Source organism: Lutra lutra, chromosome 10 (assembly GCF_902655055.1).
Source record: "Lutra lutra chromosome 10, mLutLut1.2, whole genome shotgun sequence".
NCBI lineage: Eukaryota > Metazoa > Chordata > Mammalia > Carnivora > Mustelidae > Lutra > Lutra lutra.
This window is the reverse complement of record NC_062287.1, coordinates 10,575,886-10,602,265: the sequence shown is the minus strand read 5'-3', so window position 1 is coordinate 10,602,265 and position 26,380 is coordinate 10,575,886. Positions and strand designations below refer to the sequence as shown.

Here is a 26,380-nt window from a genome sequence, read left to right as displayed (position 1 = left end):
ATAGACAAGAGGTCTTGATTGTGGGGGAAAGGTTTGCACATCTGTCCCTACATATGTTCAGCTGTGTCTGCTCACCCATCTAGTCCCACCTTGTCCTCCTTCACACATGCTTGTCATCTCGCTTCCCATACCCACACAGCTACGGACAGACAAGACCAAGTTCAACCGCCTGTTAGTGGAAAACCTCTCTTGACCTCCATTGTCACATCAATAAAACACAGATCATAATGATCTCTCTCATGGAATTGTTAGAATTAAAGGAAATCATGAATATAAATAAAAATGTGTGTGTGTGTGTGTGTGTGTGTGTGTGTGTATGTATAGGCTCATTATTGTTATGGCTACGCATCCGTCTCTCCCTCCACACATGAACATCGCCGACAAACTAGCAATTGGTTCCTAAGTGTGGGACGAGTGCAATTTTAAATGTATATTTATACCGTTGTATTCCATTCGTCTGGAAAAGGCAAAACTATGGAGACATTGAAAAGATCAGTCGTTGCTAGGAGGTGGGGTGCGGGAGGGATGGATAGAGCACGGAGGATTTTTAGGGCAGAGGGACTACTCTGGAGGACACCATGCTGATGCGTGTCGTTCTATACCCGCCCACACCCACAGGACGTACAAGAGCACGAGTGGGCCCTGGCGAAGACTACGGGCCCTGGGTAATTATGGTGAGTCAGGGTAGGTTCGTGGATGGTGACAAGTACGCCAAGCAGCGGCAGACGTTGCTAGTGGAGGAGACTGCGTGTACGGGGGTGGGGGTCAGGAGTACATGGGAAATCTCTGTACCTTCCACTTCATTTGGCTGTGAATCTAACATTGCTCTAAAATAAGAGTCTTGGGGGGCGCCTGGGTGGCTCAGTGGGTTAAAATAAGAGTCTTGGGACTCCTGGGTGGCTCAGTCGGTTAAGCGGCTGCCTTCGGCTCAGGTCATGGTCCTGGAGTCCTGGGATCGAGTCGCACATCGGGCTCCCTGCTCGGCGGGGAGCCTGCTTCTCCCTCTGCCTGCTGCTCCCCTGCTTGTGCTCGCTCTCACTCTCTCTCTCTCTCTGTCAAATAAATAAATAAAATCTTTAAGAAAAATAAAACAGTCTTTTAAAAAAAAGTGTATTTATATCTATCGGTTTATACCCACCTACATGTCGATACCTAGAGATCTGTACACATTTGCTTCTAGCGTTGCTATAGACGCCATCTCCCTGCCTGTCTGTCTGTCTTTCTAGCAGTTGTCTGCATAAACAACACGTAGGCACAAAACCTCTGTCAGCAACACCGATGTATGCAACCATCTCTCATGCCGGCCCAGGTCCCGTGAGAATCAGATGCCAGTGTGGGATAAAATGTGCAGGATTTTATTAGGGGGAAAGCCTGCGGGGGGCCGTGGAGAGCGAGTCAGGCCCTGGCTGCGCCGCCGTCCGTCTGCTCCGCAAGTCTGAGTGTGGGAGAGGAAGAGCGTCTTCCCAGACGGCCGCGCAGCAGAAGCAAGATCTGACAAAGCTACTAAGGAGCCCTCCAGGCAGCTGGCCGCGAGACGAGGCCCCGTCCCCTGCATCCCTGGCCCTCTGAGTCACTGGCCAGGAGCAGCCCGCGGAAGGCTCGGCCTGGGCACACAGGCTGCCGCGGGTGTCAGTGTGGCCGCAGGGCCCTGACGGGTGCCTCACTGTACTTGGAGGTCTGGGGGGGGGTGCCTTCTCCAAGCCCCCAAATGAGGTGCCATCCATGTTTGCATTTGATATACATACTCCAAACTGAAAAACAGAAAATTGGTTCAAACTTGGTTCGCCTGGAGACAGAATGGCCCGCGTGGTCCTCCTGGCTACCTTGGTTGTTCCAGATGGAGCCTCTGCTCAGGGTCCCTCAGGGTGATGCCTCGGGAAGGCCAGGACACCGGTTACCCATGAACTTGGTCTGTGCCGTGCTCTGGGCATGCTGTAGGTAGGCTCTGCCAAAGCTTACTGCTACTTCTCCCTCGGGACTTTCCAGGAGAACTTCCCTGCACAAGGACAGGAGAAGTCAGGACACTCTTGGCCACTGTCTGTGGAGACCCAACCCTCAGATCAGGCACAGGGGGAGGGGAGCGCCTCCCCACCCCGGGATTCCCCATCATGTCTCCATCTCCCTGGGGTTCATGACTTCCTTCCTGGCGGGGCTGCTGGTCCAGCCCTGATCAGAGGACAAGAGACCAATGGCAGGCAACCAGGCCAGTGGCTCTGTGTGAATCACCTTGTGTCCAAGGTGAGTCCCACCAATGAAAGCATGGAGCTCCGCAGTGGCCCTAGCCCAGCACTGTACAGATGAAAGTCTTATTTATGTGAAAGATATATCTGCAGAGGGAACAATAAACTGTAAAGCAAAGTATGAAGGTTTGCAGCAAACGCTGTTAAGTTTTATATTCCTGAAAACTAGGGATAAAAGATATAACCATTTAAAGCAAAGTGGATAAAAGGGGCTTCCACACAATTGTAAAACAGCCTTATAATAGTTAATTGCTAGTTTCTTATTACAGCAGAGAGAGTCAAAAGAGCCTTTAAAATCCCCATCACCGGAGAGTGAGAGGGAAGAAGAAGAGGACAGGAGGGAATGACCAACAAGAAAGAGGGTCTGGGCCCCAGTTCCCAGGTGTTTTCAGGACAGGGACCACTGTCATTTCATTCCTAGGAACCTGCCCTGTCCCTAGGACTGAGGGCTGGCTTGCTGCCCAGGCCTGGCCATCACGTTCCCACTCACGCTTCAGGCTCTACATTGGGAAGGCAGCAGGGAGGACGAGTGGAGATGACGGACAGTGAAGCAGATTGCTGCAATTCCATGTAGTAAATGTGGAACAGATGTGTGGGTGCACTGTGTATACAGGAAGGAGGCACTGAGAACGAAGCTAAGATCAAAGGCAGATCTGGCCAGAATGACATTGTAGGTAGAGGGACTAGCATGGGTAAAGGCTCATGACAGAGCTTTCTGAGTGGTACAACTCCAGGGGCTCCATTCACATTGGGGTCCATGGAAATGATGTTCCCAGAGTTGTACAGTGCACAACCTGTGCAACCTGACATAGCAGCCCCATGAAGCTGGGACCCAGGTGCATGCCGGGGATGATGAGGCTGATCCCCAAATCCCAACACACACCCCAATAGACCTGCAGGGTTGCACCTCTCACCCCAGTCCCATTTCCCGCCATCTCCCTGATATCAGGCCCTTCAGGGGATCTCCTGCTTACATATGGCCTGGCCCCAGAGGGATTTCTGTTCTATTCCCAAACTCTGGGGAACACCAAATCCATTTCTCCCTTTAGCAACACAATTGTACTTCTCTACTCTGAAGGGGGGCATGGGGTTTTCTCCTCCAGAAACACGGATTATTAATGAGAAGTAGACTTTCAAGGCAGTGGTTCATCTGAGGATTCCTTGTCGGTCCAGCCCTGTTTAGCAAACTCACAACCCCATGGGGCACGTTCCCTCTGTCAGCAGCACCCCCTCCACACTGTACCCCACACACCAGCTCAAGGCACCATCTCCGGCTGGGGTGGGTGAAAAGGGTCAACGGGGTCCACAGAACCAAGCCCTTTGAGTGGTGGGGGTGGGGCCCTTGGAGCCCCTTTCTGCCTGCCTGGGCCTGCCTCACGCTGCTTCCTGCTCCCAAATCAGCCCATCCTTCTTCTTGGGGGTGGGAGGGCAGAGGCCAGCCCCGGACTCCATGTAGCTCTGCTCAGGAATGTGGCATTTGACCTGTGACCCACAGGAAATCCTTCTGACCTCTGAGACAAACCTCAGGAGGAAAACCATGAGCCCAGAGTGGACAAAGGGCAGTGCGGAGGCCTCTCCTCCCCTCCCCCAGCTGGAGATCTCTTGTCTCTAGAATTTGTGGGAGTGGAAGGACTCCCCACTGGCCAGTCCTGGGCAGGGTCTCAGCCCTGGAAGGGGCCAGGGTGACCGTCCCTCCTGCTTGCCCAGGACAACCCCACTTTTGGGCAGACTGTCCACAAGCAACGACCAATACTGCTTCCACATCCAGAACAAACCCGCTCTGGCCTGGGTGGCAAAGTATATGGTCATCTGAGCAGAAACGGATTCGGCAAGGATCCAGGCGGCCACCTCCGTTCTCTTCATTGCACAAATATGAAGCCTGTACCCGGGCAGGCATGCGCCTGGCCTGGTCATCCGGAGCCAAGGAAGAATCGGTCAGTCGCTGGTGTGGGAGCTCTCCGCGTTGGCGGGTACAGCCGCAGGCCTGCTAGGGCGCAGTACAGAAGTCCTAGCAGAAGGTGCCTGGTTCTCTTAAGAGTTTCAGAGAAGATCTGCTGAGGAAGCGGCACCAGGAGCTTCATGGCCTCCCCTGCCCCCACAGTCCCCAGGGCCCTTTCAGCTGCCATGGGGTCTTCCTCTTGTACGGGACTCCCTGCTCCCCACCCAAACAGATGGTGTGAGGCCAAATAGAAACGGGATGTCAGAGACGGTCTCCGTCTGCTGCAGTCCCTTCATGGATCCGCTCACCAGACGCAAAGCATGGGCTGTGTTTCGGGTGCCATGTGAGTGGCCAGTCAGACCAGAAACACCTGCCCTTGCGAACTCACAGGCTGGGAGCCGGCCTAAACACTAAGCACATCGCTCAGCGATAAGTAAGTGTCCTACAATTATTGTAAAGAAATTGGCGGGGGTGTGGAAAGGCATATGCCAGCTGAGGCTAAGGTGGTAGGACCAGCCCCATTCACCCTCACGAGGCTTTTGAGGAGGGAGCCCTTGGTGGGAATGCTAAGCCCGAGGACCAACCCACATGGCCAATAGATTCGAGTTTCATTAGTGAGAACCAGAAAAATGAGTCCTTGGGTGCAAGGGGCAGTGGGGCTAGATAGGTCAGCAGAGAGGAGGACAGAACACAGAGCTGGAGCCTCAGGCATGATTAAGTATCACCTCGATGACACGAGGCTTTCCTGGACCCTAAGCTGCGAAGGTCATTTGGAGGTCATCCAGTCCATTCTCCTGCCTCTGTGAACTTGCTCCAAGATGGGGGATCTGGAGACGAGAAGTGATTTCTGACCCCGTTCTGGGTTTAACACCTCTTGTCCCACACCACTGTCATGAGCCTTTGGCCACTGGGAAATGAGCAGCCCCTGGGAGTTGGGGAGGAGGGCAGAGAGAGGGGCCGCCTCAACCTGATCCTGTATCTCTTGCCAGGCTGGGCTCCTGGGCTCATTGCCTTTAAGGCTCAGCTTTCGCAGTCCCTTCTCCTAAGTAATAAAGTAACACAGTCAACATCACTGTAAATGATCGCACAAAGGAATATTGCCTACTAGGAAGTAAATTTCTCACATAGTATTAATTAAATGGGTCTGAGGGCACCACACCTTGTTTTGCTGGGCAGGGGCCTGGGCAGGAAGCTTCTAGGTTTATACATAAAAGCAATAAGAAAACTGTAGCTAAAATCCATCAAGCAGTTACTTTGTGCTGGACCCTTTCCTTGGGCTGGCTCTTTTTTTTTTTTTTTAAAGATTTTATTTATTTATTTCACAGAGAGAGATCACAAGTAGACGGAGAGGCAGGCGGGGAGGGGGGAGGGAGCAGGCTTCCCGCCGAGCAGAGAGCCCGACGCGGGACTCGATCCCAGGACCCTGAGATCACGACCCGAGCCGAAGGCAGTGGCTTAACCCACTGAGCCACCCAGGCGCCCTGGGCTGGCTCTTTTAATCCTCGGTAACAGTCCCTCGAGGCAGGTGCTGTGATTGTGCGGATTGTACGGGTGAGGAGTTAAGAGGTTTGCACAAGCTCTCACACAGTCGTAGACAGAATGGTGCTATTCCCCAGAAGATGTCCCCTTCCTAGTCCCCAAAGCCTGTGGTCACAATGCGCTACAAGGGAAAAGGAACTTGGCCGCTATGATGAAGTTAAGGGTCTGGAGATGGGGAGATGATTCTGGATTTTCCAGGTGGGCCCACTGTACCCATAAAGGTCTTTGTAAGAGAAGGAAGCAGAAGAGTCAGGGAAGGAGATGGGACAAAGCAGAGAGGTCTGGAGCTACTCCAGTCCTGGCTTTGGAGACAGGGAAGGGGCCGGGAGCCAAGGAATCCTGGTGGCCTGTAGAATCTGAAAAAGGCAAGAAAGCAGATTCTCCCCGAGAGCTTCAGCAAAGAACACAATCCTGATCTGGGGCTTCTGACCTTCAGAACTGCGAGATAATACACCTGTGTGTTTAGATTAGTCGTTTGTTATAGCAGCAGGGGACTGATCTCACCTGCTAGCATGTGGCAGCAGCAAAGATCCGGGCTTTGTGCTGGGATGGGTAAAAACGTCATATCGTCCCCCCCCTATTTGGGACTAACTTCACCTCTTTACTGCTGACCCCAGAGCTGAGAGACGAGTATCTCCATGTCCCAGCCCCCTGTCTGACCACTAGCCCCCAACTAGCTCCTGCTCTAGGCAGAACCTTCCTCTCACCTGCTTTTCCTGGGACCCTTGAGGACCATCTCAACCAGTTGGGGGTGGGCTGAGTTTGGGGCCCTGGAGACCCGGGCAGCAGAGAAATGCTGAGAGTCCTCCATGAGCCTGTACATGCATGGGTTTGGCTAAAACAGCGTCTTCACTCCCAGGGACCAGTATCTTCACTGCAGAGAGCTGAAGAGAGACAAAGTATGTGGCTTAGTGTGGACCCAGAAGCAAGAGGGTCAGTTCCTCAGGGATCAGTGTGGCCACAGGTGTGTGATGGGGGAGGGAGCAATGGGGCAGCCTCTGCCCAGAGCATCAAAACAGGGCACCCAGCACTCTGGAATTAAAAGGGCTGGCCTGGAAGGGGGCTTCAGAGACCGCTGGGAAGCAGGGAAGGGGGTGATAAAAGGGTTCAAGGCCTCTCCCTAGAATTTCTGGACTTTGCTGCCACCTTGTGGACAGACTTCAGAACGACAAGGTTGTTGTTCCCTTTGGCCAAAGATTGACATCCCATTCCAGGCCTTAGGCTAGATCTTTCTCAGACTTGAGGGTGGGGTTCTCCCAGACACGCGGAAGTGAATCTCCAGGTTCCCACAGTCCCCACTGTCATATGCATGGTGTGTCTCTCTGCTAACAGTTTCGTTCTCTTTGCAGGCAGTGACACGGTGGAGTGGAATGGGAGGGACCTAGTCAGGATCAGATTAGGCGTATGAGTCTTCCCAGAGCAGGAATTCAAAGCTGTGGTTTTGAGGAGGAACTTGGTGCAGAGGAGCTGGGAATGTGCGGGCTGAGGGAGGGTGACAGTAATGGGAGTAAAAGAGACGCAAAGGTATGGGGCACAGAGGTCTGAATCCAGCCTGGTGGGAACAGGAACTTGAGCTCCCACTGGCCTTATGATGAGCAACCAGCTCACCTCGCCCTGCCCGTCTCTGAAATGGGGACGGACGAGAAGGACAAAGGCCTCATCTCCAGTTTCCCTGGGGAGAGCTCTACCTATGCAGAGCATGATGTGAGGAGACGGAGGAAGAGCTGAGAGTGCCATGAGCCACCTCTCACTCCAGCCTCGTGCTTTCCCGGGTTTCTCCCCATGTTGGGGGCACAGCGCCCATGATACCAATAGGCCAGGTGCTAATATGATCCCCACTTTGCAGAGGAGAAAAATGGAGGCATAGAGGAGTTCCCGTCCCAGTTTCACAGCGGGCGTGTGATGGGGACCAAGTCACGAGTCTGTGGCTACTACCCTGAGCACCCACAGTGCCCCCAATAACTATGTTGCAGAAAGGAATGGGACTGGCCGGTGCAGGCATTGGGCTCCTCCAACTAGAGCTCTGACAGGGGAAACTGAGGCAGATCTTTCAGCCCTGGTCTGTCCCTTCCCAACCTAGGTACAGGGCTCTTTCTTTCAAGGCTGCTCAAAAATTAGATTCTGTTCTTTCCCTTTCAGACTCCCAATCTAATCCGTGTCAAGGTGATTATCAGGAAGTTCTTGCTATAGTCTAACCTCACACTTCTTCCAGCAGGTCAAGTCCATTTATAAAGTCCCAGAGAGAAGAGAGAGAAGAAGGGGCTGTGTTTCAGAGAGGGGTATTCTTGGTCTCTAAACCACGGTTTAATTCTCTAACCATGACAGTCAGGGCTGGCCAATCACAAGCATTAATGGGAGAGCTTAAATTATAGAGGACCAAGTTAGCGAAAAGAAAAGAAAAAAAAAAAAAAACCCACCCAACTCCCAGCCACTGGGACTTGCAGCTGATAGGTAATTATCTGCTGTTTGTGCGCAGTTAGGGCTCCCTGGCCCTGACTGGTCAGGACGGACAGTGTGGGCCGGGGACGGGGGGCAAGGAGTTGGTGTTGGGTCAAGACAATTGTGGGGGGCCCATCCAGACCCTTCTCTACTTCTTCCCCTCTCTTCCACCCCTCCACTCCCCTCTAATCAGAGAGGAGCTGCCCTCTTTGCCCACCACCCCTCCTCAAACACTCGGAGGAGAGAGGGAGTGATTAGCATGGGGCATTGTCCCCGGATAATGGGCCCCAGCTGCCGCTTGAAAGCAGAGACAAAGCGCCTGGCCGCTCCACGTGCATTATCCCCTCGTTAAATCTCTGTTATTAGATTAGATTCAAATGTATTGATTCAGAGGCTGAGGGGAGGTGGGGGGAGGGAGGAAAAGCTGGCTGGTGATTGCTGAACCCCACCCCTCCCCAGGCTCCCTCTGCCTTCACCCCACCAGGGAACTTTCCCTCTCTCCTGTTCTCTTAGAGAAATCTCCCGTATCCTGACTCTGAGCCCAGCTCCTCTCCCTGGACTGTCCTGGAAACCAAGGGAGGTCTACTTGGTGTCAGGAGGCCCGAGGCCACTAAGCCCAGGTTGCTACTGACCTGGCGGAAAGGCAGCCTCCCCAATGGGATGGTGTCAGCGGGCTCCGCCCCTCGAGCAGCACGAATCCAGCCACAAATCCAGAGGGCTGGAAGGGTTCATGCTGGCCACTTTCAAGACCTTCAGTGGGATCTTTGGCACAGATGTGACAGGTTTGGAAAACAGGGTGAGTGGGAAAAGAAAGTGAGAGCAAAAGTCTTGTGGGTGGCGAGGGAAGGCCGCAGGAGAGGAGTGGAGTGAAGACAGAGAACCAGCAAGCTTCTCAGAAACACTTCCAAAGACATAGGTGGTTTCTGGTTTTCTCAGGAGAGGCAAAGAGCTGAATCAGCAGGAGGAAGGAAGGGAGCAGGTTCTGGGAGACAGAACAGGTGGGAAGGAAATTCTGGGTGTTCTCATATCCCAGACAGGGTAAAGGTCTCCTTGGGAGAAGACCAAGATCAGTATTGACGGACGAGAGGTAGTACACTGGGGGTTCTCTGGCCCTGGGCCTCAGTTTCCTGTCCCTGGGCAGCACAGTTTTAGGATGCCGGATCGATGAGCTGATTGGCTGTGGCTAGTGGGGCAGAAGATGTTACACGGGGCAGCTCATTCTCAAGGTGGTTAATTGGCTGCCTCGATGTTGGGCTCTGTTGCCCCATTGATTGTGGGTGAAGGGTGGGGAGGAGGGAGATGAGCAATCGATAGGTTGATTAGTGTCTTACTAGCTCTCTGGTCAGACACTTCGTCAATAGCCACCCACTTACTGACCAGTGGTGCATCGACAGTACTGGACTGTCCACCTTTCTCTCTGGCCCGAGGCATAAGAATCAGCTGATGGCAGGAACCAGCCCCAGCAAATCCTAGTGGAGTGGGGCAACTTTTGCTCCCAAGACCAGGCTCCAAGTACGAGCTTCCAACACCATCCCGAAAGAGCCCAGTCTCTGCTCAGGGGCAGGCAAGAGCTGTGATGCAGCCAGTCCCCAGCCCCCACAGTCTCCTGCTCTTTGCTGGAGGTCCCTGATATCCACCCCAAAACAAAACAAAGATAAATTTAAATCCCTAATTAACAGGAAAGGTACATATGTCTGGGGTGGAAATAACAGGTGAAACTTCATTCTCAATTTGCCCTTAGGAACGAGCAACCAGTTAAATAATATTTAATGAGTTCATTTTGCATGTTGGGGAACATAGGGAGAAGCTGAGAGAAGTTGAAACAGATTAAGTTCCCTTCCACAGTCTGCAGGCTCTCCCAGTCTTGAAGCTCCCGAGGGCCCAAGGTCTGGCATCCTCCTAGCCTCCCAGGATGGTCTACACTAGAACTGCACTTTGGGATCACGAGAAGGTATAAGTTCAGGTGTTCCATACTGAAACCCTCATGACTGGCCAGCCCAGAACATTCATCCCAGATACTCCTCTTTTGGGGTCCTTTCCCTTTAGACTGGCAGGTTCAATCCCTCTCCCCCATGTCTTCCTCTGAGCGACAGGCAGCCTAAGGGCTGGAATGAGAAAGGGTGGACCAGAGAAAGAGTCAAGCAAACATTGTGACACTCAGGTCACTCTTGCCGGATTCTAGCATTCCTCTCCTCTGAACACTTGTCAGATGATGGAGTGAGGGAATCATAGAGTTGAGGCACTCCTCAGCATGTCTTGTAAACCCTGGTGTTTAGGAGAGGGGACCAGGATATGAGACGTAACACCAAAGACCTTGCACCCAACTCTGCCTCTCTCAACGGTCCTGCTTTTGGGTGAATGTGCCCAGAGCTGGCTGTGGAGAGTTCCCAAAAGAGATAGTTAAACTCAAGTCTTGGCTTTCCTCCATCTTCCAAAGACCAAGACCAGCGAGTGCTGGCCGTGGTGCTGATGTCCCTGCCTCCACCGTGGGATCCGCTAGCAGGGAGAGAGTTTGCTCCCAGCTTCGCCCAGAGACCAGGAGCCAGGAATGGTAACAGGACCCTGAGGACACTTCCAGCATCTTCCTAGGGGTTAACAGAACCGACCTTCTGGCTCCTCACCTTTCCATTGCTAAGTGGTGGTGGTCCTTATCCTCCCACCTTGGATTCTACCTCCTACTGTGTCTCCTTACAGCCCCTGTTTGGTCAACTCCTGATTCACTGGGGGCAGGAAGCACCCAACAACTGAAACCACGGATAATGCCTCTACCTCCTTCCCACCAGTAACTTTAAACTTCTTCTTCCCCCCACCCAGCTGCTGACAAAGCGTTAAGAAGTGAGTCTAGGGGGGCGCCTGGGTGGCTCAGTGGGTTAAGCCGCTGCCTTTGGCTCGGGTCATGATCTCAGGGTTCTGGGATCGAGCCCTGCATCAGGCTCTCTGCTCAGCAGGGAGCCTGCTTCCCCCCCCCACCCCCTGCCTGCCTCTCTGCCTACTTGTGATCTCTCTGTCTGTCAAAGAAATAAATAAAATCTTAAAAAAAAAAAAAGTAAGTCTAGGCCTTCACTGTATTCTGTTGCTCCCTCTGCCCACACCCCTCCCTCTTTCCCTCCCCATCCCTCCCCCCCGGGTCGTCTGACATAACATGAGTGCTCTGGGAAGTGGCCACAGGTGAGGTGAGGAAGGAGCCATTAAGGTCGGGTCAGCCTCAGGAGGTGCTGTCAGCCCTGTGTGGTAGAGAGCTGGTTTGCCTCAAATCTAAAACCAAGGTTGAGGGAGATGGGCTGAAGTCCAAAGTGCCGTATGCAGGGAGGGGACAAGGGGAAACCGAGGCTTGAGGCATAGATGAATAGAATGAAGGCAGGGGATGCCTGGGTTGGTCCTGATCTATGGTAGCATGTTTTATTTATTTATTTTTAAAGATTTTATTTATTTATTTGACAGAGAGAAATCACAAGTAGGCAGAGAGAGAGGAGGAAGCAGGCTCCCCGCCGAGCAGAAAGCCCGACGTGGGCTTGAACCCAGGACCTGGGATCATGACCTGAGCGGAAGGCAGAGGCTTAACCCACTGAGCCACCCAGGCACCCCTGGCAGCATGTTTTAAAGCCATAGTAAGTTGGGGGTGGGAGGCGGGGGTGGAAGGGTCTTGAACGCCAAGCGTTCTGGGGAAGTCTCAGCCCTGGTTCAGAGTTGCTGAGACACACTGGCTTTGGACAGGGTCTCGAAGACGTCTGTGGCTCCCTCTGGGCCCTGCACCCCATCCCTTTTCTCGCCAGCGCCTGACGCCCCCACACCCCTGCTGGGCCATGCCCACTCAAGAATACTGCCAGACGGACCACAGAGTGATGAGGGTGATGCTGTAGGCCAGCACCGCCACCAGGTAGACACGGAACAGCAGCCTGTCCAGCACGGAGCCCACACGCAGCCATTCCTGGGCCACCTCTCGGCTCTCGTCCCTCTTCTCCAGGAAGCGCCTGATGGAGGCCAGCTCCTGCAGCAGCCCTCGAACTGCCAGCGAGGCCTCCCGCGGTGGTGGCGGGGGGCTGTCTCGGCCCCTTGGGGTCTTCTCCAAGTCCCAGGGGTCTCCCAAATGGCTGCAGTGGTTTCCGTCTGGAAAAAGGGTAGCGCATTGGCAAAGGAGGGAGCATGAATACCATCCCTTCTGCTTGCGTGGTGGCTTGGAGAAATTGTTATGAACAATTTTGGACAGAAAGGCTATAGAGGTTAACTCACCTATTTATGGACCCACCACGTGACTTAAACAAATAAGGAAAGCAACACCGTCGGAGACGCTCGCGTACCCTCTCACTCACATCCTCCATCCTCTCCGCAGGTCACCGAGATCGTGACTCTAGTGCTTATTTCTTCCCATGCACGTTTTTAAAGGCCTGGGCTTCCTCCAGCAATTTGGTATTATTTCATTTGAGCCTCATAGCCCATGAGAGAGGCCGGGTAGGAGTGATAATTACTTGCCCATTTTACAGGAAGGGGCTAAAGCTCACAGAGGGTAAGTGAGGAGCCTGTGGTCACACCCAGGGCATCACTTAAATGTGAGGCCACCAAGGCCTAAGGCATCTGGGCTGTGAGTTCACGGCCCTTGCCGGTAGGCCATGCTGTCCTCTTCTCCTCGACTCCAACCCAAGGCCTTCTGCACCAGGAAATCTGGCTCCAGCCATGGCCACCTGGCAGGCGAGCAGATAAGCTGGGCATGAGGCTGGTGTACCAGCGCATCCATTCATGGTGAGGTGGTCTTAGGTTAGCCACATACCGTCTGTAAAAGGCCTAGGTCTTGCCAGAAGGGAGGACAAAAGCGGGTGCAGTGGTTAGGAATACCAGCTTGGCAGCCGATGGGCCTGTGTTCCGCTCAGTTCCACCAGTTCCTATTGCTATGGCTTAAGGGCAAGCTATTTGACCGTAAGCCTCTGTTTCCTCATTTGGCAAATGAGGATGGGAACGCTATTAGGGGGCCTGAGGATGGCCTATGGTGGTGCACAGAAGATACTCATGCCTGGCCCAAAGCGCTCGACAAATACATCAGTGAGCCACAGCGAACCCCGCCCACCACCACCAGGTAGTGTCTGTAACAATGTCTCAGGGAAAACTAATGCCACAGTCCATGTCCCCAGCATCCCCATCTCTCTGTCTCATAGGCATTTGAAATTCAAAGGGGCCTGGTCTATAAGCTGATGGAATGCAGGAGTTTTGGCAATCCTGCTGCAGATCTCGCCCTGCTGGGGAAGAAGTCCCGTTGCTGTCTGAGCAGCACGCATTTGCTCCCTGTTAGGGCCCATCTCAGAGAAGGGCTCTTCTCAGCCCCGAAATCTCAGCTCCCAATGTGCTCTGCCCTTGGAACTCCTTCCTTCTCCCTACCCATCCCCAGGATGATGAGAGGAGGTGAAGGTGTGGAAAGGGTCCCGCTGATGCCTGCATCTGAACTCCGCTGCCTTCCCATGAGGCCGGGGATGGGGGGTCATGCGCAGGACAGTACCCACTTCGAGGCCCTGCCCAGACCCTGGCATATCCCGCCACGGCAGCCAGAGGCTCTCCACCAAGTCCCCAGGCCCAGGCCCCTGTGTGGGAACCCCCCTCCTTCTCTCACCTGTGCAGTCATCAGTCTTGGTGGCTGGGGAGGTGGCTAGGGGCCTTCGAGAAGCCGGCTGCTCCCCTAGGCCAAGGAGAAGCGCCACCCGCTCCAGAACCAGGTGCCGTAGCCAGGCGGGCACGGGCTTGTGCACCAGCCGCACGATGACGACGGTCTCAGCCAGGCTCACCACCAGCAGTGCCATGCACACGACGAAGTAGACTCCTGCGCATATGGGGCGGGGTGGGGGCACACAGCGCAGGTGGGAGGGGGCTGGTTTCTCTGTCCCTCGGCCACACTGCACGCTTGCCCCAGGGGGGCCTTACCAATGAGGGGAGTGCCAATGGCTGTGGCCGGCAGCGTGTCCGACACGATGATGAGGAAGACGGAGTAGCCCAGGAGGAGTGTGATCTTGAAGGAGACCCTCTCACCACTGTCTGGAGGCAGGTAGAAGCCCACGATGTCCATGAGCATGAGGAAGATACTGGGCAGCAGCAGGCTGACCACATAGAACAGGGGTCGCCGGCGGATGACCACCTAAGACCAGGACGGGAGCTGTGGGGGAAAGCTGGGGCAGACGGGCTCTGCGCCCCAGAACCGCCAGCCCCTCCCAGACCCCCTTGCTTTGTGAGCTTCTGGGCCAGACTGCTGAGAGAGGAGACTGGACCGACCTCACATTCTGTCTCTGGATAGAGGCCTGTGGCGGCCACGGAGCAGTAAGGGACAGCTTACTTGCAGAGGGACACTCCTTACTCCCCACCTACTTCCCTAAAGTTCCAAGGCATGAGTGTGACCCTTGGGCTAGGAAAAGGGCTGCTTCTCCCCTCCACCCTCCACCCCATGCCTCCTGGAGTCCACGTGGGTCTGATGACCCCCAGCTCCGGTGGTCATCCCCCTGTGCCCGCCCCAGTCCCACTCACGTAGAACTTCATTTCTGCGTAATGGCTGCTGTCCTCCATACTGAACTCCCGGAACTGGGTCAGCACCCCCAGAAGCTCCCACTCGCCCTGGTTCATGAAGACGGTCTTATCGAGCTTCACCTTTTCCGGCAGACGCCACAGGGAGATGTTGATGTCCTGGACTGAGAGGGAAGAAAGCAAGCCGGCTCTGGAGGCTGCAGACCCTGGGATGGGACTTAGCTCGAATGAGGTAACAGTGCACACGGTACCCACCTGGGGTGGGGGGCAGTAGCGAGGGGAGCGACAGTGTGCATGAAAACACACAGTGAAATGCAAAGAACCAGAACTAGACAAATGACTTATTAGAAAGCCCCTTTCTCCCTCTCCCTATCTCCTTCTCTGTCTCCCCCCACTGCACATACCCCTTCCAAACCTTCTATGTTTCCATTGGGGTCACCTACTTATGAAATGAACAAAAATCAACATTCTTCACCTTTCCCTGATAGAGTTGCCTGCCCTTAAACGTGATCTAAGTTTCTCGGTCAGGTTAAGCATCTAAGGTCTTGATTTCAGCTCATGCCATGGTCTCAGGGTCCTGAGATTGAGCCCCACATCCATGCCGAGCATGGAGCCTGCTTAAGATTCCTTCTCTCCCTCTCCCTTGTCCCCCATCCCCACTCATACGTCTGCACGTTCTCTCTCAAGAAGAAAGAGAGAGAAAGAAAGAGAGAGAGAGAGGGAAAGAAAGGAAGAATAAAGGAGAACTAGGGAAATAAGTGAAAACTTCACTTAGAAAATAGCAGTTCTACTCGTCTGCATCCCTGCTGGAGAAACAGGTACATCCTAGAAGGCCGGGAGTGTCCATTACAGCGACAGGAGAGGTATGTGTCCATCAATGAGGAAGAGGCTTACTAAACTACGATGCCTTCAAACCCCAGGCTACTCCATAGCAGACATTTATGAGAAACATGTAAATAGGCACTAACTTGGAAAAACGTCCAAGGACTCTCACAGAGTGCAAAGAACCAGGTAGCAGTAGCATAAATGATGCATTTCGTAAAATGAAAGTATATGAAATAAATTTCATGGGCTTTCCACAGATGTGTCTGCCCATGTATAGGCCAAGCACAGAGAAGGATCTGGAAGAGTGTGCCATATGAAGCTTATACTTATAAGAGCTGTGCCGTTCTGGTGTGGGGAGTTTCTGGGGAAGAGTCTGGGACTAAAGGTAGGTAGAGGTCAAAAGTCTAAGATTATTTGTAATTCTGGGTTTTGCCCAAGGAAGTTGTGTGTTACCTTCGTAATGTACAGTTAATGTGATAAAATCAGAAGCGAGGATGCCTTTCTGCAGGAGTGTGACGCTCTCCTCACTGGGATTTACTGAGCCCCTGGCATTCACCCACTAAATAAAAGAGGCCGAGCCCCTTCTTTTGTGCCAGGCACTGTCCTGGGGACCCATCGCTGGGTCAGAAATCATGGTCCTGCCCTCTCTGGGTTTCTCTCTGCTAGAGAAGCAGACTTTGAACAAGTACCTACGTATGCAATGGAAGTGGGGGGAACAGGGTGCTCTAGAACTGGGCAAGGGGGGACCTCATCTGGGGATGAGCCCGCTTTCCCTGAGGCACTGGGCTGCTGCTGGGTTTGGGTGAGCAGGGGGCTTGACCGCACCAGGAGGGGTTTGGGGCAGGAGTGGGGCAGGAAGGGGAGCAGGAGATGGAGGGGGAGGAGGCAGGGGGCCCAGGAGAGGAAGCAGCCTGGGATAAAGGGAGAGAACAAGGGACTTTGGGGCCTGGAGAGGAAGAGAACAAGGGGCTTCGGGGCCTGGAAAGGAAGGCAGCAGGGCTGGAGCTGAACTCAGGGGAGTGTGCACTGGGTTGAGGATGCTGTAGTGAGTCAAGCGCAGGCCCTGCGAGCCAGGTGAAGGATTCTGTCTCAGGAGTCCCAGGAAGCCACTCAGGCTTTTAAGCTAGAGCTGGGACAAGGTCCGATTTGCATTTTTTAAAAAATATTTTATTTATTTATTTGACAGACAGAGATCACAAGCAGGCAGAGAGGCAGGCAGAGAGAGAGGGGGAAGCAGGCTCCCTGCTGAGCAGAGAGCCCGATGCGGGGATTGATCCCAGGACCCTGAGATCCCAGGACCCTGAGATCGTGACCTGAGCCAAAGGCAGCGGCCTAACCCACTGAGCCACCCAGGTGCCCCCCGATTTGCATTTTAATAAGTTCTCACCATTTGCTATGGGGAGCATGGATTGGAGGGGGACTGGCTAGGAGATTACTGCAGAAGGCTGGGGGGGAGGGTGCAGTCAGTGGAGAAGACAAGTGAGGGACACTTAGGGCCACGTCCTGTCCTGGCCTTACTGAGTGTCCTGCTGAAAGTTTACACAGCCTCATTGGACCCTGGAGACAACTGAGGGAGCAGAAAGGGCAAGCGCAGAGCCCTGTCTGGAGGAAGAGGCCAGGCTCAGCGGCATTAAGAAAAGAAGCAGGAAGTGATTTGGATAAAGGAGAGAGCCTCCTAGGGGCTGCCCTCCTCCACCATGCCCTGCCCCTTCCTGGAGCCCCATGCAGCACTCACTGGTGTGCAGCCAGCTGGTGAAGGTCAGGGAGCAGTTCTGCACGTCGAAGGGGAAGTTGTAGATGTCGAGGCTACAGGCGGTCATCACCTGAAGGGGCTTGTAGTTCTGGACCTCGCCGTGATGCCCAACGTACACGTACGGGATACTTGGAGACTTCCCCACGTCCACACTGGCCAGGGAAGAGGGTCAGTTTGGGGGTTCAAGAAGCAGATCAAGCTCTGGGAGTCTGAAGGTCTCTGAGCCACCCAGCAGGGATAGAAATTCAGGAAGGGTCTGGGCAGCAGGACAACCTGCCCAGTTGCCTTCTCATCTCTTCTAGGCTTTCTTACCTGCCATTGTCAGGGTTACCTTCCAAGCAGGAAAGGGCATTTCTCCTTCATTCCCTTGGCAACCTCGCCACAAAAGGCAGGCAGGGAATCCATGTACTTCACAGCCACTGGCTCTAACACACATGCCCAGTTGTCCCCATGCCACCACCCCCAGCCGGGCAGAGCTTAGTCCCAGGAGTTGGCTCAGGGGCAATGGGCAGTCTCAGTGGGAAAGCAGGACCTCGGGTTCCATCCTGACCCGGGCTTCCCTTTGCTCCCCATCCCTAGTAGTCCTTTGGACATGAGAATGATCTTGCCTGGAGGAGAATCAACTAGAGAAATCATGGAGAAGAAATGAGGCAAGGTGGAAAGTTCTGCAAGACTTAGCCCTACTCTCTCAGCAGATCCCCAACCCCTAGGCTCTCCCAAGTGGCCACTGTGGCACAGAATGGCCTGAGCTGGGCGTCCCGAGCCTGTAACCTCCTGTGGAATAAGGCTGAGAGATGAGAAATCAAGATTCAGGCTGCTTCACAGTTTAACTGGAGACCCAGCCAGGAACTGGGATCCCTGCAGCCTGAGCTGTGCAGGTCATGGGGCTCCAGGTCAGCTGCCTTCCCTGAAAAACAGAGTGAGTGGGACCCCAAGCATCGGACAACACAGTGCCTACTGAGTGGAAGGCTACTGGCCCTGGGCCCCTTCCTCCTTCCATCTGTCTCCCCAGCCCTCTCCATGCTCTAGCACTCAGAAGCCCAGGCAGCAGAGCCTGAAGGAGCCTGAAGGATGGAGGGAACGGATGTTAGCTGGGGGCCCCATGAGACAGTGTTCAGCCGTTGGTAATAAAGGATGGGGGTACCCACTTCTCACTGGGGGTACAAGCTGGAGCCAGCCAGTCATTGCATGACTTGAAAGGTCAGAGCCTCTACAGCTCCAAATCACCCTGTGACCAAGGTGGTGACCCCTGGGGCACTTCACCCCTTTTGGTAATCCAGCTGCCCCTCATTCGGCTACTGTTAACAGTGGGGATTCATTCCTCAGCTTCCCCTCGCCAGGAAGGGGGCCCTCGGACCAAGAAGAGCAAAGTTTCAACATCAGGCATAGAAAAAGGAGTTTTTAAAAAGAAAAGAGAAAGAAAAGAGAAAACCAACCAACCACAAAGGGGAGTTGGGGCCCAAGGCAATTCCTACAGTCACCTGACAGTTCTGCAAGCCTGGGTGGGACCTCTCCTGCGGTGCAGAGTCCTGTCCCCACGCCCTGTCCCTCCCCAGCCCCGGAGGCACCGGGCAGCCCAGGACTGGGTGACAGCACTCACAACTCATTGATGAGAATGTCTGGGACCCAGATGTTGTCGGTGGGGATGGACAGCTTGGTGATGTTGTCAAAGTCCTCGGGGTTCCACTGGAGAAACTCGTCAGTCCAGTACTAGAGGAGGAGTGGGGATGGTCACAGGCAGCCCCCTCCATCTTGGGTGGGGGGGGGGACATCCGCAACTCAGGGTGATGTCACTGCTCAGGGTGAATCTGGGTATTGGTGTCCCCGATCACCTGGCAGTACCCAAGAGCCCCCCACCTCTGTGCTCACACATTCCCCGCATGCAGGTATGACCCAGGCAGATGAAGCTTTGCCCAGGGAAGGCATGCGGCCATTTCTCCTGTTTGAACAGCCCAGCTGCCAACCGCGGGATCTTAGACAGATAGCCTCTTGGGTCTTGGTCTGCTCACGTGTAAACTGAGGTAATAACACGCACCTCACAGGTTAGAGATGGTTACTGTTAAGTTTGGATCAATGCATTGCTCACCATCCTGTCGGAATGACTGATCTAAAATGTCAACTTAATTGTGTCACTCCCTCGCTTAGAACTCTAGTCGCCAACTTTGCCCTTGGGATAGAGTTCGACCTCACGGCCTACAATGGGCCGCATTGTCCGACCCCCCAGCATTCTCTCTAGCCTCGTGAATTCTGCCTCTCTGTAGCTTCTCACCTCCGGCCATGGGAGGTGAACGCCCCACATCTCTTCTTACCCACGCTCCCACACCGCAACCGCCGTCTTCACCCCTGAGGGAGGTCTTCCTCGTCCCTCCAGACTTTACCAATGCATGTCTGCTCCCTTCTGCAGGAACCTTCCAGGACCCCACAGCCCAGGTGGGGCGTTTAGGTGCCTCCTCTGCTCCCGTGGTTGGCCTCTTGTTCTTGCTGCATTCACGGGTCTGTCCATGTGTGGGGGCCCCCTAGACTGTGAGCTCACTGTGGGCAGGGCCTGAGTCTAGTTTGCGTCTCTGATTCTGGCCCCTTAGCATAGTCTCTGGAAGACGAGAGGTTGGTGTCCCCTAGCTGCTGGGCAGACAAGTGACCCTGAGGTCCAGCGGTGGGACCTAAGCCTGAGGTCCCAGGAAAGGAGCTCCAGGCTGCCTTTTTGGGCTGGGCCCTTTCCCTTGACACAGGTGTGCTCCACAGTGAGATCTCTGTGCGGCCGAGGGGCACCGTCGGACGGGAATCCGCACTCCCGCGTCTTCCTCCACCCCCTCTCTGCCCCATGAGCAGCTGGTAGTGGTGTATGCGCATGAGGAGAGGGAAGGATTTCACTGAGACCGTCCTGTGCCAGGCATGCCCCCAGACAGAGCCTCTCTCACGTTTGACCTCTAGGAACCGGCCCCGTCCTCCTGCCCATGCTCTCCAGCCACTGGGGTTCCCTCCGGCTCTCACGTCCGCCCCCCAGCTCAGGGGCTGCCCGAGCAGACCAGCCCGTGGACAGCAGCCTGCGCTGTTGGCCTCCCTCCCCGCGGGCTCCCCACAAACGTGCTGTAAAGGCCTCAGAGAGTTTCCACCAGCGCCGGAGCGATGTGGGTCAGAAACTGAGTGGGGAGGTGGCCGAGGGGGTGAGGACTCGGTGGATGGAGTCACCCCCTGCCAATCGCCCAATTTGGTTGTCATTGCACCTGGCGTAATAGAAGGAAGAACTTTCTAGCAAAGAGAGTTGTCTGAAAGTGCAGTTGCTGCCCACTGAGCTCCCGGTCACTATAGATAGTCCATCAACAGTGGCTGGGCAAGTTGTTGTTCCAGACGCTGTGAAAATCCCCAGAAACCAGAGGGGTCTGGAGGATTCCTCCTCCACTGACAGACACGCTTCCTTCCACTGCCAGTCCTGAGATGAGAGGAGCCCAGACTCCTGGGCCTCAAGAGTCTGCTTCCTAACCTCTTCCCTCCCTCTCCCTCATCAAGGCCTCTGAGATTCCTGATGCCTTTGAGATGGAGGAATCCTTCCTGGCAGGGGAAGCCCAGATCTCAGGACATGGGGGTGGGCGCGCGGTTGGTCGCTCACCTGCCGGTACCAGATGTAGGTGGTCAGAACCTGGTTCTTCTCATCCTGTGAAGGGAAAGGGAGCTCAGCTTTGGTGGCCCTGGGGGTGGGCGTCCGCCCTGCACCCACACCCCAACAGGAGCTGCTACTTTGTGTCCCTAGTCCTTTGGGAAGTGAGAGTGAAGGAAAGGGGAAACGGAGCCAGCCAGGAAGAGGTGGTCTTTTACTAGACACATCTAGAAAGAAATACAACCAATTCTTTAAAAATTTCACATATATATACACATTCGTATATATATATATATTTCATATATATATAAAATTTCATATATATATGAAAGTGTATATATATATCTTCTACTATTTTCTATTGTTATGCATATTATAGATATGTATACATCTCTTATATTACATCTATTTTATGTATATAATATACATAACATAGAGATAAGAGGAGACCTATAGACAATATCTTCTCTCTGTTACATGTTTTTACGTATCTGTATGCCTATACGTCTGGATCTGTATCTCCCTCCTGTCCTGGTGTGCCGGCAACAGGGACAAGACTGCATCGAGAACAAGATTCATCACTGGTTTCGGATTCATTCTGCAACAACGCTTCAGCAACACCTGCCGTGTGTGGGGGCCCACGTTAACACAGCTTGGGCCTGGAGAGGAACAGGGCAGTTTGAAGCCTCACAGCACTCACACGGAGACTTGGTGACCGCGACACACTGAGTGGAAAGTGGGTCTCTAGCCATAAGGGTCGGGAGAAGCAGCCACACAGGTGACCCCGTTTTCTGGTTTGGGCAACTGGGCAGGTGTTGGGTGACATCGTCTGTCCTGACACGGGTCTGTGCCAGGTTGCAGGTACTCTGGGTCCTTGAATGGCCACTGTACTGCCCAGGGGGTGACTTGGCCTTCCATGGTCTCCCACCCCTAAAGGTCTACCTCCGAGCGGGGCAGTTTGGGGCCCAGCGCTCACCACGCTGAGGATGGCATAGATAATGACGTCGATGGCCACGGTGGTGGGCTTCCTCCAGTCCCGCACGGGCCGCACGCCCTTCTCGTAGTTGGCCATAAGGTGATCTGACAGCCTCAGCAGAGCTGGCCTGGAGGTGTTCTGGGCCTGGAGGGGCCTCCAGTGCCTGGCTGGGAAGAACAGTTCACAGTGGGCCTCAGAGCCTGAGGCTTCCCCCAGTTCTCTTGCCCTGGTTTGAAAGCTGTTAAGAGGGAAACGTCTCCACTATTTCCGTCTCAGATCCCCAGGTCTGCCCACTGACTGAAATTCCCATGATTAAACATTTTGTCTCCAGAGATAAACAGATCTGAAGCTATTGTCTCCTCAGGGTGACAGGTACGCTCCTGTGTGTGAGGGGGGTGCTCGCCTGGCTGTAGAGACCGGGGCCACAAGACAGGTGAGGTCTAGGGAGGCCAAGGGCTGAGGAAGGCTGAGAGCAGGTACAAGCTCAGAGGCGGCGGGCCTGTGGGGACGGATGAGGGGCCCTGGGGGACCAGGGAGGAGTGGCCCCAGGACGTGGTACTGGGGCTACATGAGGAAAGGCAGCTCAAAGCACACAATCTCTAAGCCCCAAGGTCCGCACGAGGGTTTGCCTCGGTGTCTGCCCTTGGCTCCCTGACCCCAGCCTGCTACTGACGAGGAAAGAAGGGAGCCATTCCAGGAATGCTGACGTTCTTTTCCCTTCCTGCAGAATCCCCCCCTCTCAGCCGCAAACACACGCTCCTGGGGGCGGGTTGGGCAGGACTCCTTCAGAGGCGTCCTGCTCTGCTCTGTGGGCAGATCTGGTGAAGATAGGAAGAGGGTTAGGTGTGGGGTGAACAGGAAGTGGGGAGAAACCGAGTTGTCCCCAGAGCCCGAGGCCTAGAGGGACCAGAGAGTGGTGAGAAAACCCAACTCGTAGGCCTCTCCCCATTCTATGGGGGTTTCATGTGTACCTGTCATCCCTCTGGGAAATAGCAGAAGAATTTCCTGAGAGATGCCAAGAAGTATGAAGGGGGAGAGAAGAGGAAGGCCCCAGAGGGCCAGGGTGTGGGCTGTGAGAGGACGAGCAGGGTGCCACCTGGGTCGTTGCCTCAGCAGGTGCCTCTCCCTGTCCTTTCCCTGATAAACTCTCCATTCCCCTCAGAATGACAGAGAAGAGCAGAGAGGGGCGGGAGGCCAGAGACCATTTATTGAGTGTCTCCTGTGGGATAATCTCAGGGAACATATTATTCAATTCGATCTCGAGCAGCCCCCTGGGGTGGCTGTCATGACAGCATCGTTTACAGAGAAGAGTCCCCAAGGCTCAGAAAGGTGGGTCCTGTGCCCGCGAGTGGAGGAAAAGAGATTCAACTCCCAGTCTCTGTGTGTCTCACCAGACAGGGCCCCGCAGGACTCGGAGCGAAAAGCCGTTGCTGGAAGGGACAATACTACTCTTCAGCCAGGGAAGCCCCAGACCAGGGTCTTGACAAGCAGCCTGGGGCGTTTGTCCCTCTGAACTTCCCCAGGGACAGCTCAGGAGAGGAAACCCATCGCGTGTTTAAGCTCTTCCTATCTGTCCAGCCCCGAGACGGCATCCTAACTGTGCTCCAGCCCCAGCTCCGTCCTAGCTCTGGATGGGGAGATGACCTTCTGGAATGGGGAACCGATATTGTTTGTAGCCAAAGGAAACCGATCCTTTGGTGGCCCCAACATCTTTTATCCTGGGAAGGCAGGAAAGGGTGGGTGGGGGAATGAGAAAAGTTTGGTGTCGCTGGAGTTTCGCTCTGGAAGGGAAGTTTGGGAAAGGAGGCCCAGGGAACCCATGCAGTAAGACTAGGGAAGTGGAGGAAAGTGGAGGAAAGATGGCTATGTTTGCTCTGGTCCCCACTCTGTTGCGAAGGCGCTGTGTGACCTTGAGTGAATGACTGCCCCTCTCTGGACCCCTGCATTCCCACTGACAACAAGAAGGGGTAGACTGCCTCAGCTCCAAGGAAACTTGCAGATGTCATTCCATGAATCTAGGGCAGGGCAAAGGACAGAGAAGCCCCTCTCTGGTAGCTGTGTGCCAGGCCGCTGCTGGGTCCCTCTCAGCAGGCCCAGCGCCCCACCCACATTCAACCGCCCCAACTTTGGAGGTGGACCCCAGTCCCTTAAACTCCTCTCATGCTCACCTGCGGCACGATCCCTGACTCTCCTGCAGCAGCACCCACCCCAAAACCCTGCTTCCCTCAAGCCCTGGGGGAATCAAGCACCCCCCGCCCATGTCTGCAGGGGTCAGCAAGTCATATGGGCGCGACCGGTCCCCTTACCTTCTCCCTGTGCCAGAAGCGTGGGCAGAAGCAAGGCCAGCAGTGCCTGTGGCACCCACAACAGCATGGTGAGCTCTCCTGGGTGTGAGATGCTGGGCGTGAGCCCGGGGTGAGTCGTGCCAGGGTGCAGCCTGCCTGCACGCTCCGGGCCTCGTGTGTCCCAGCCCGCCTGCCTCTCCGGGCTGCTTCCCACACCTTCTGAGGCTGCTGCCTCATGGAGCCCCGCCACTGGGGTTGGGCGGCCTCCAGGTTTTCCTGCAATCAGTTCTTCTGCTGGATCAGGTTTCAGGGCGGGAGGGAAGGAGAGGGAGCCAGTGAGAAAGGAGCCCGCCCAGCTGATGTCATGGGGCCGGCCTTGGGCCACCCAGCCAGCCAGGTGGTCTGGCCAAATTCCCCAAGGAGTAACTGGGAGAAACTTCAGGAGCCCCCCGAAGGAGGGTGCGTCTGTCTGCTGGGAGGTGCTCGGGCTCCTGCCTTCATTTACGTCCAGTGTGGTTTGATAGCATGGGGCCGAGGCAGGGAGAGGTGAGGTGGTGGGAGCAGGGAGGGGAGGGGCCAGGCTGTGGGAGCAGGAAGGCTATTGTACACCACGGCGGGGGGGGGGTACGAGAGCCCCTAACCAAGCAGGTGACCGGGCATCTCTGTGGACAGAGGAAGGTTAGTCCATGTCTGCTCTTTTGTCCTTATTGAAGTATTTATCTACTTTTTTCATCTAAATATGTAAATTTAAATATTTAAGTAGCAATACATATATGTATCTGTAGTTTATACTATGCAAATATATTAATATATTTAATATGTACAATAATATGTTATAAAAATATAATAGTAACATGCTTATTATAGAAAAATATGAAGAAAAATTAAAAATCATCCGTGGGCTTCCTTACTACCCAGACACAGCCCCTGTTAATATTTTCCTGTGTACTGCCCTATTATTTTCTTCTGTGATCTGTATGCAGTGAAGTACGTATACCAAGCACTTAACTTTGCACCCCACTCCTTTCTTTGCTTAATATCAATTCATGAGCATTCTCAACACTTACCTTTGAAATGTTTTCCTCGAAGAAGTGTTTCTCTTTCCTTTGTAAATTGAATAGGAAACGATCTACCCCTCAGATCCCCAACTGTGTGACCACAAAATTGTCTGAGAAGAGTATCGCTGTGAGTTGGAGTGAATCCCACTCCCACATCACCATTTGGAGTAGAAGCGGACATTTCCACCTCGAGCGCGTTCAAAGCACAATGCACTTGTATTCAGATCGTGGCAAGCCTCAGTCGCAGAACATTTTTATGCCTTTCACTTTTTTTTCCAGTTGAGTTTAAGTGTGGCATAAGCTGGGAAACCTGGAGGAAGGAGTTTTCTGAATTGCAATTAAGTTAAAAAAAAAATCACCTTGGGCAGGGATGAGTCCTTTTTGGCTCTGTCTGGATTTTCCCCCTTATTCATGCACAGGATGGAATCTGCATTTGGCGTTATACCTTTCACCAATGGCGTCCCTGTCCCTTCATATGGCTCTGAGCCAGAGTCTGGTCCTGGAATGTTCAGTCAAGCTCAAGGAGGCTGGGCTACACTTCTCTTAAGTCACATGCTTCCTCACTGCACAACTCAGAAAAACCAGGAAAATCATCTCCAGGATTTCCTTTTAGAGGAATGGAGATGGGGGCAAGTGGAAGGAGAAAATAGGCACCCCCAAACTTCTAAGGAATTTGGAGAGCCAGACCCCGCCACCCCAGAATGAACGCATCCAGACTCCCAGCTTGACAACTGGCGAAAGCAAGGCAAGAACCAGGCTGCCCCCAGGCCTCCAGGCTGAGGTCTTGAAGGGGCTCCAAATTAGGAGGGGCACTTGTGGACCCCTAAATGCATCCTGGGGCCCAGCATCTGGAGTGATACACAAAGATTCTTAGGCTCAAGCTCACCTCCATCTTTGGCCACTGCCACTTAGAAATCTGCTGCAAATTTCTAGAAGGACTTTTCGTTTTGCTGTGCATTATAAAACCTGCATATAGCATTATACCATTCCCTGATGGGGTGTCTTCGTATGGGCATTACCAGGTTCAGTGCTTAGCAGTAACCCATTTGGGGGTTCATCCTTCTAGAATAAACAATACTTAGCTGTCCCCTTGCATGCCCTAACTACTGCCCCAATGCCCCATTTTGTCCTCCCTGAGGTTCCCTGTGTGCACTCACAAGGCACTCCCTCGTCTCTTGCTCCCAGCTGAGACCAGTGTAGCCTGGAGCCCACGCCTGCCACAGAGCCAAGTCATCT

At 54.1% G+C, this 26,380-nt stretch overlaps 1 protein-coding gene across 2 annotated transcripts; it reads right to left on the bottom strand.

Moving 5' to 3' along the window:
* Positions 1-9,907: 9,907 nt before the first annotated feature.
* Positions 9,908-24,357, bottom strand: HTR3A (5-hydroxytryptamine receptor 3A). Of its 2 annotated transcripts, XM_047693780.1 has the most exons (10): positions 24,108-24,357; positions 21,802-21,968; positions 20,838-20,882; positions 18,831-18,940; positions 17,213-17,382; positions 14,656-14,816; positions 14,062-14,272; positions 13,754-13,960; positions 11,740-12,264; positions 11,285-11,541 (listed from the first exon to the last, which is right to left on the bottom strand). In XM_047693780.1, the coding sequence occupies exons 1-9, from the start codon at positions 24,172-24,174 to the stop codon at positions 11,969-11,971; spliced, it is 1,434 nt and encodes a 477-aa protein (XP_047549736.1). In that variant the 5' UTR covers positions 24,175-24,357; the 3' UTR covers positions 11,285-11,541; positions 11,740-11,968. The 2 variants fall into 2 exon arrangements, with proteins under 2 accessions (XP_047549735.1, XP_047549736.1); XM_047693779.1 differs by lacking the exons at positions 11,285-11,541; positions 11,740-12,264 and adding an exon at positions 9,908-10,422 and having other exon boundaries at positions 24,108-24,312.
* Positions 24,358-26,380: the final 2,023 nt, after the last annotated feature.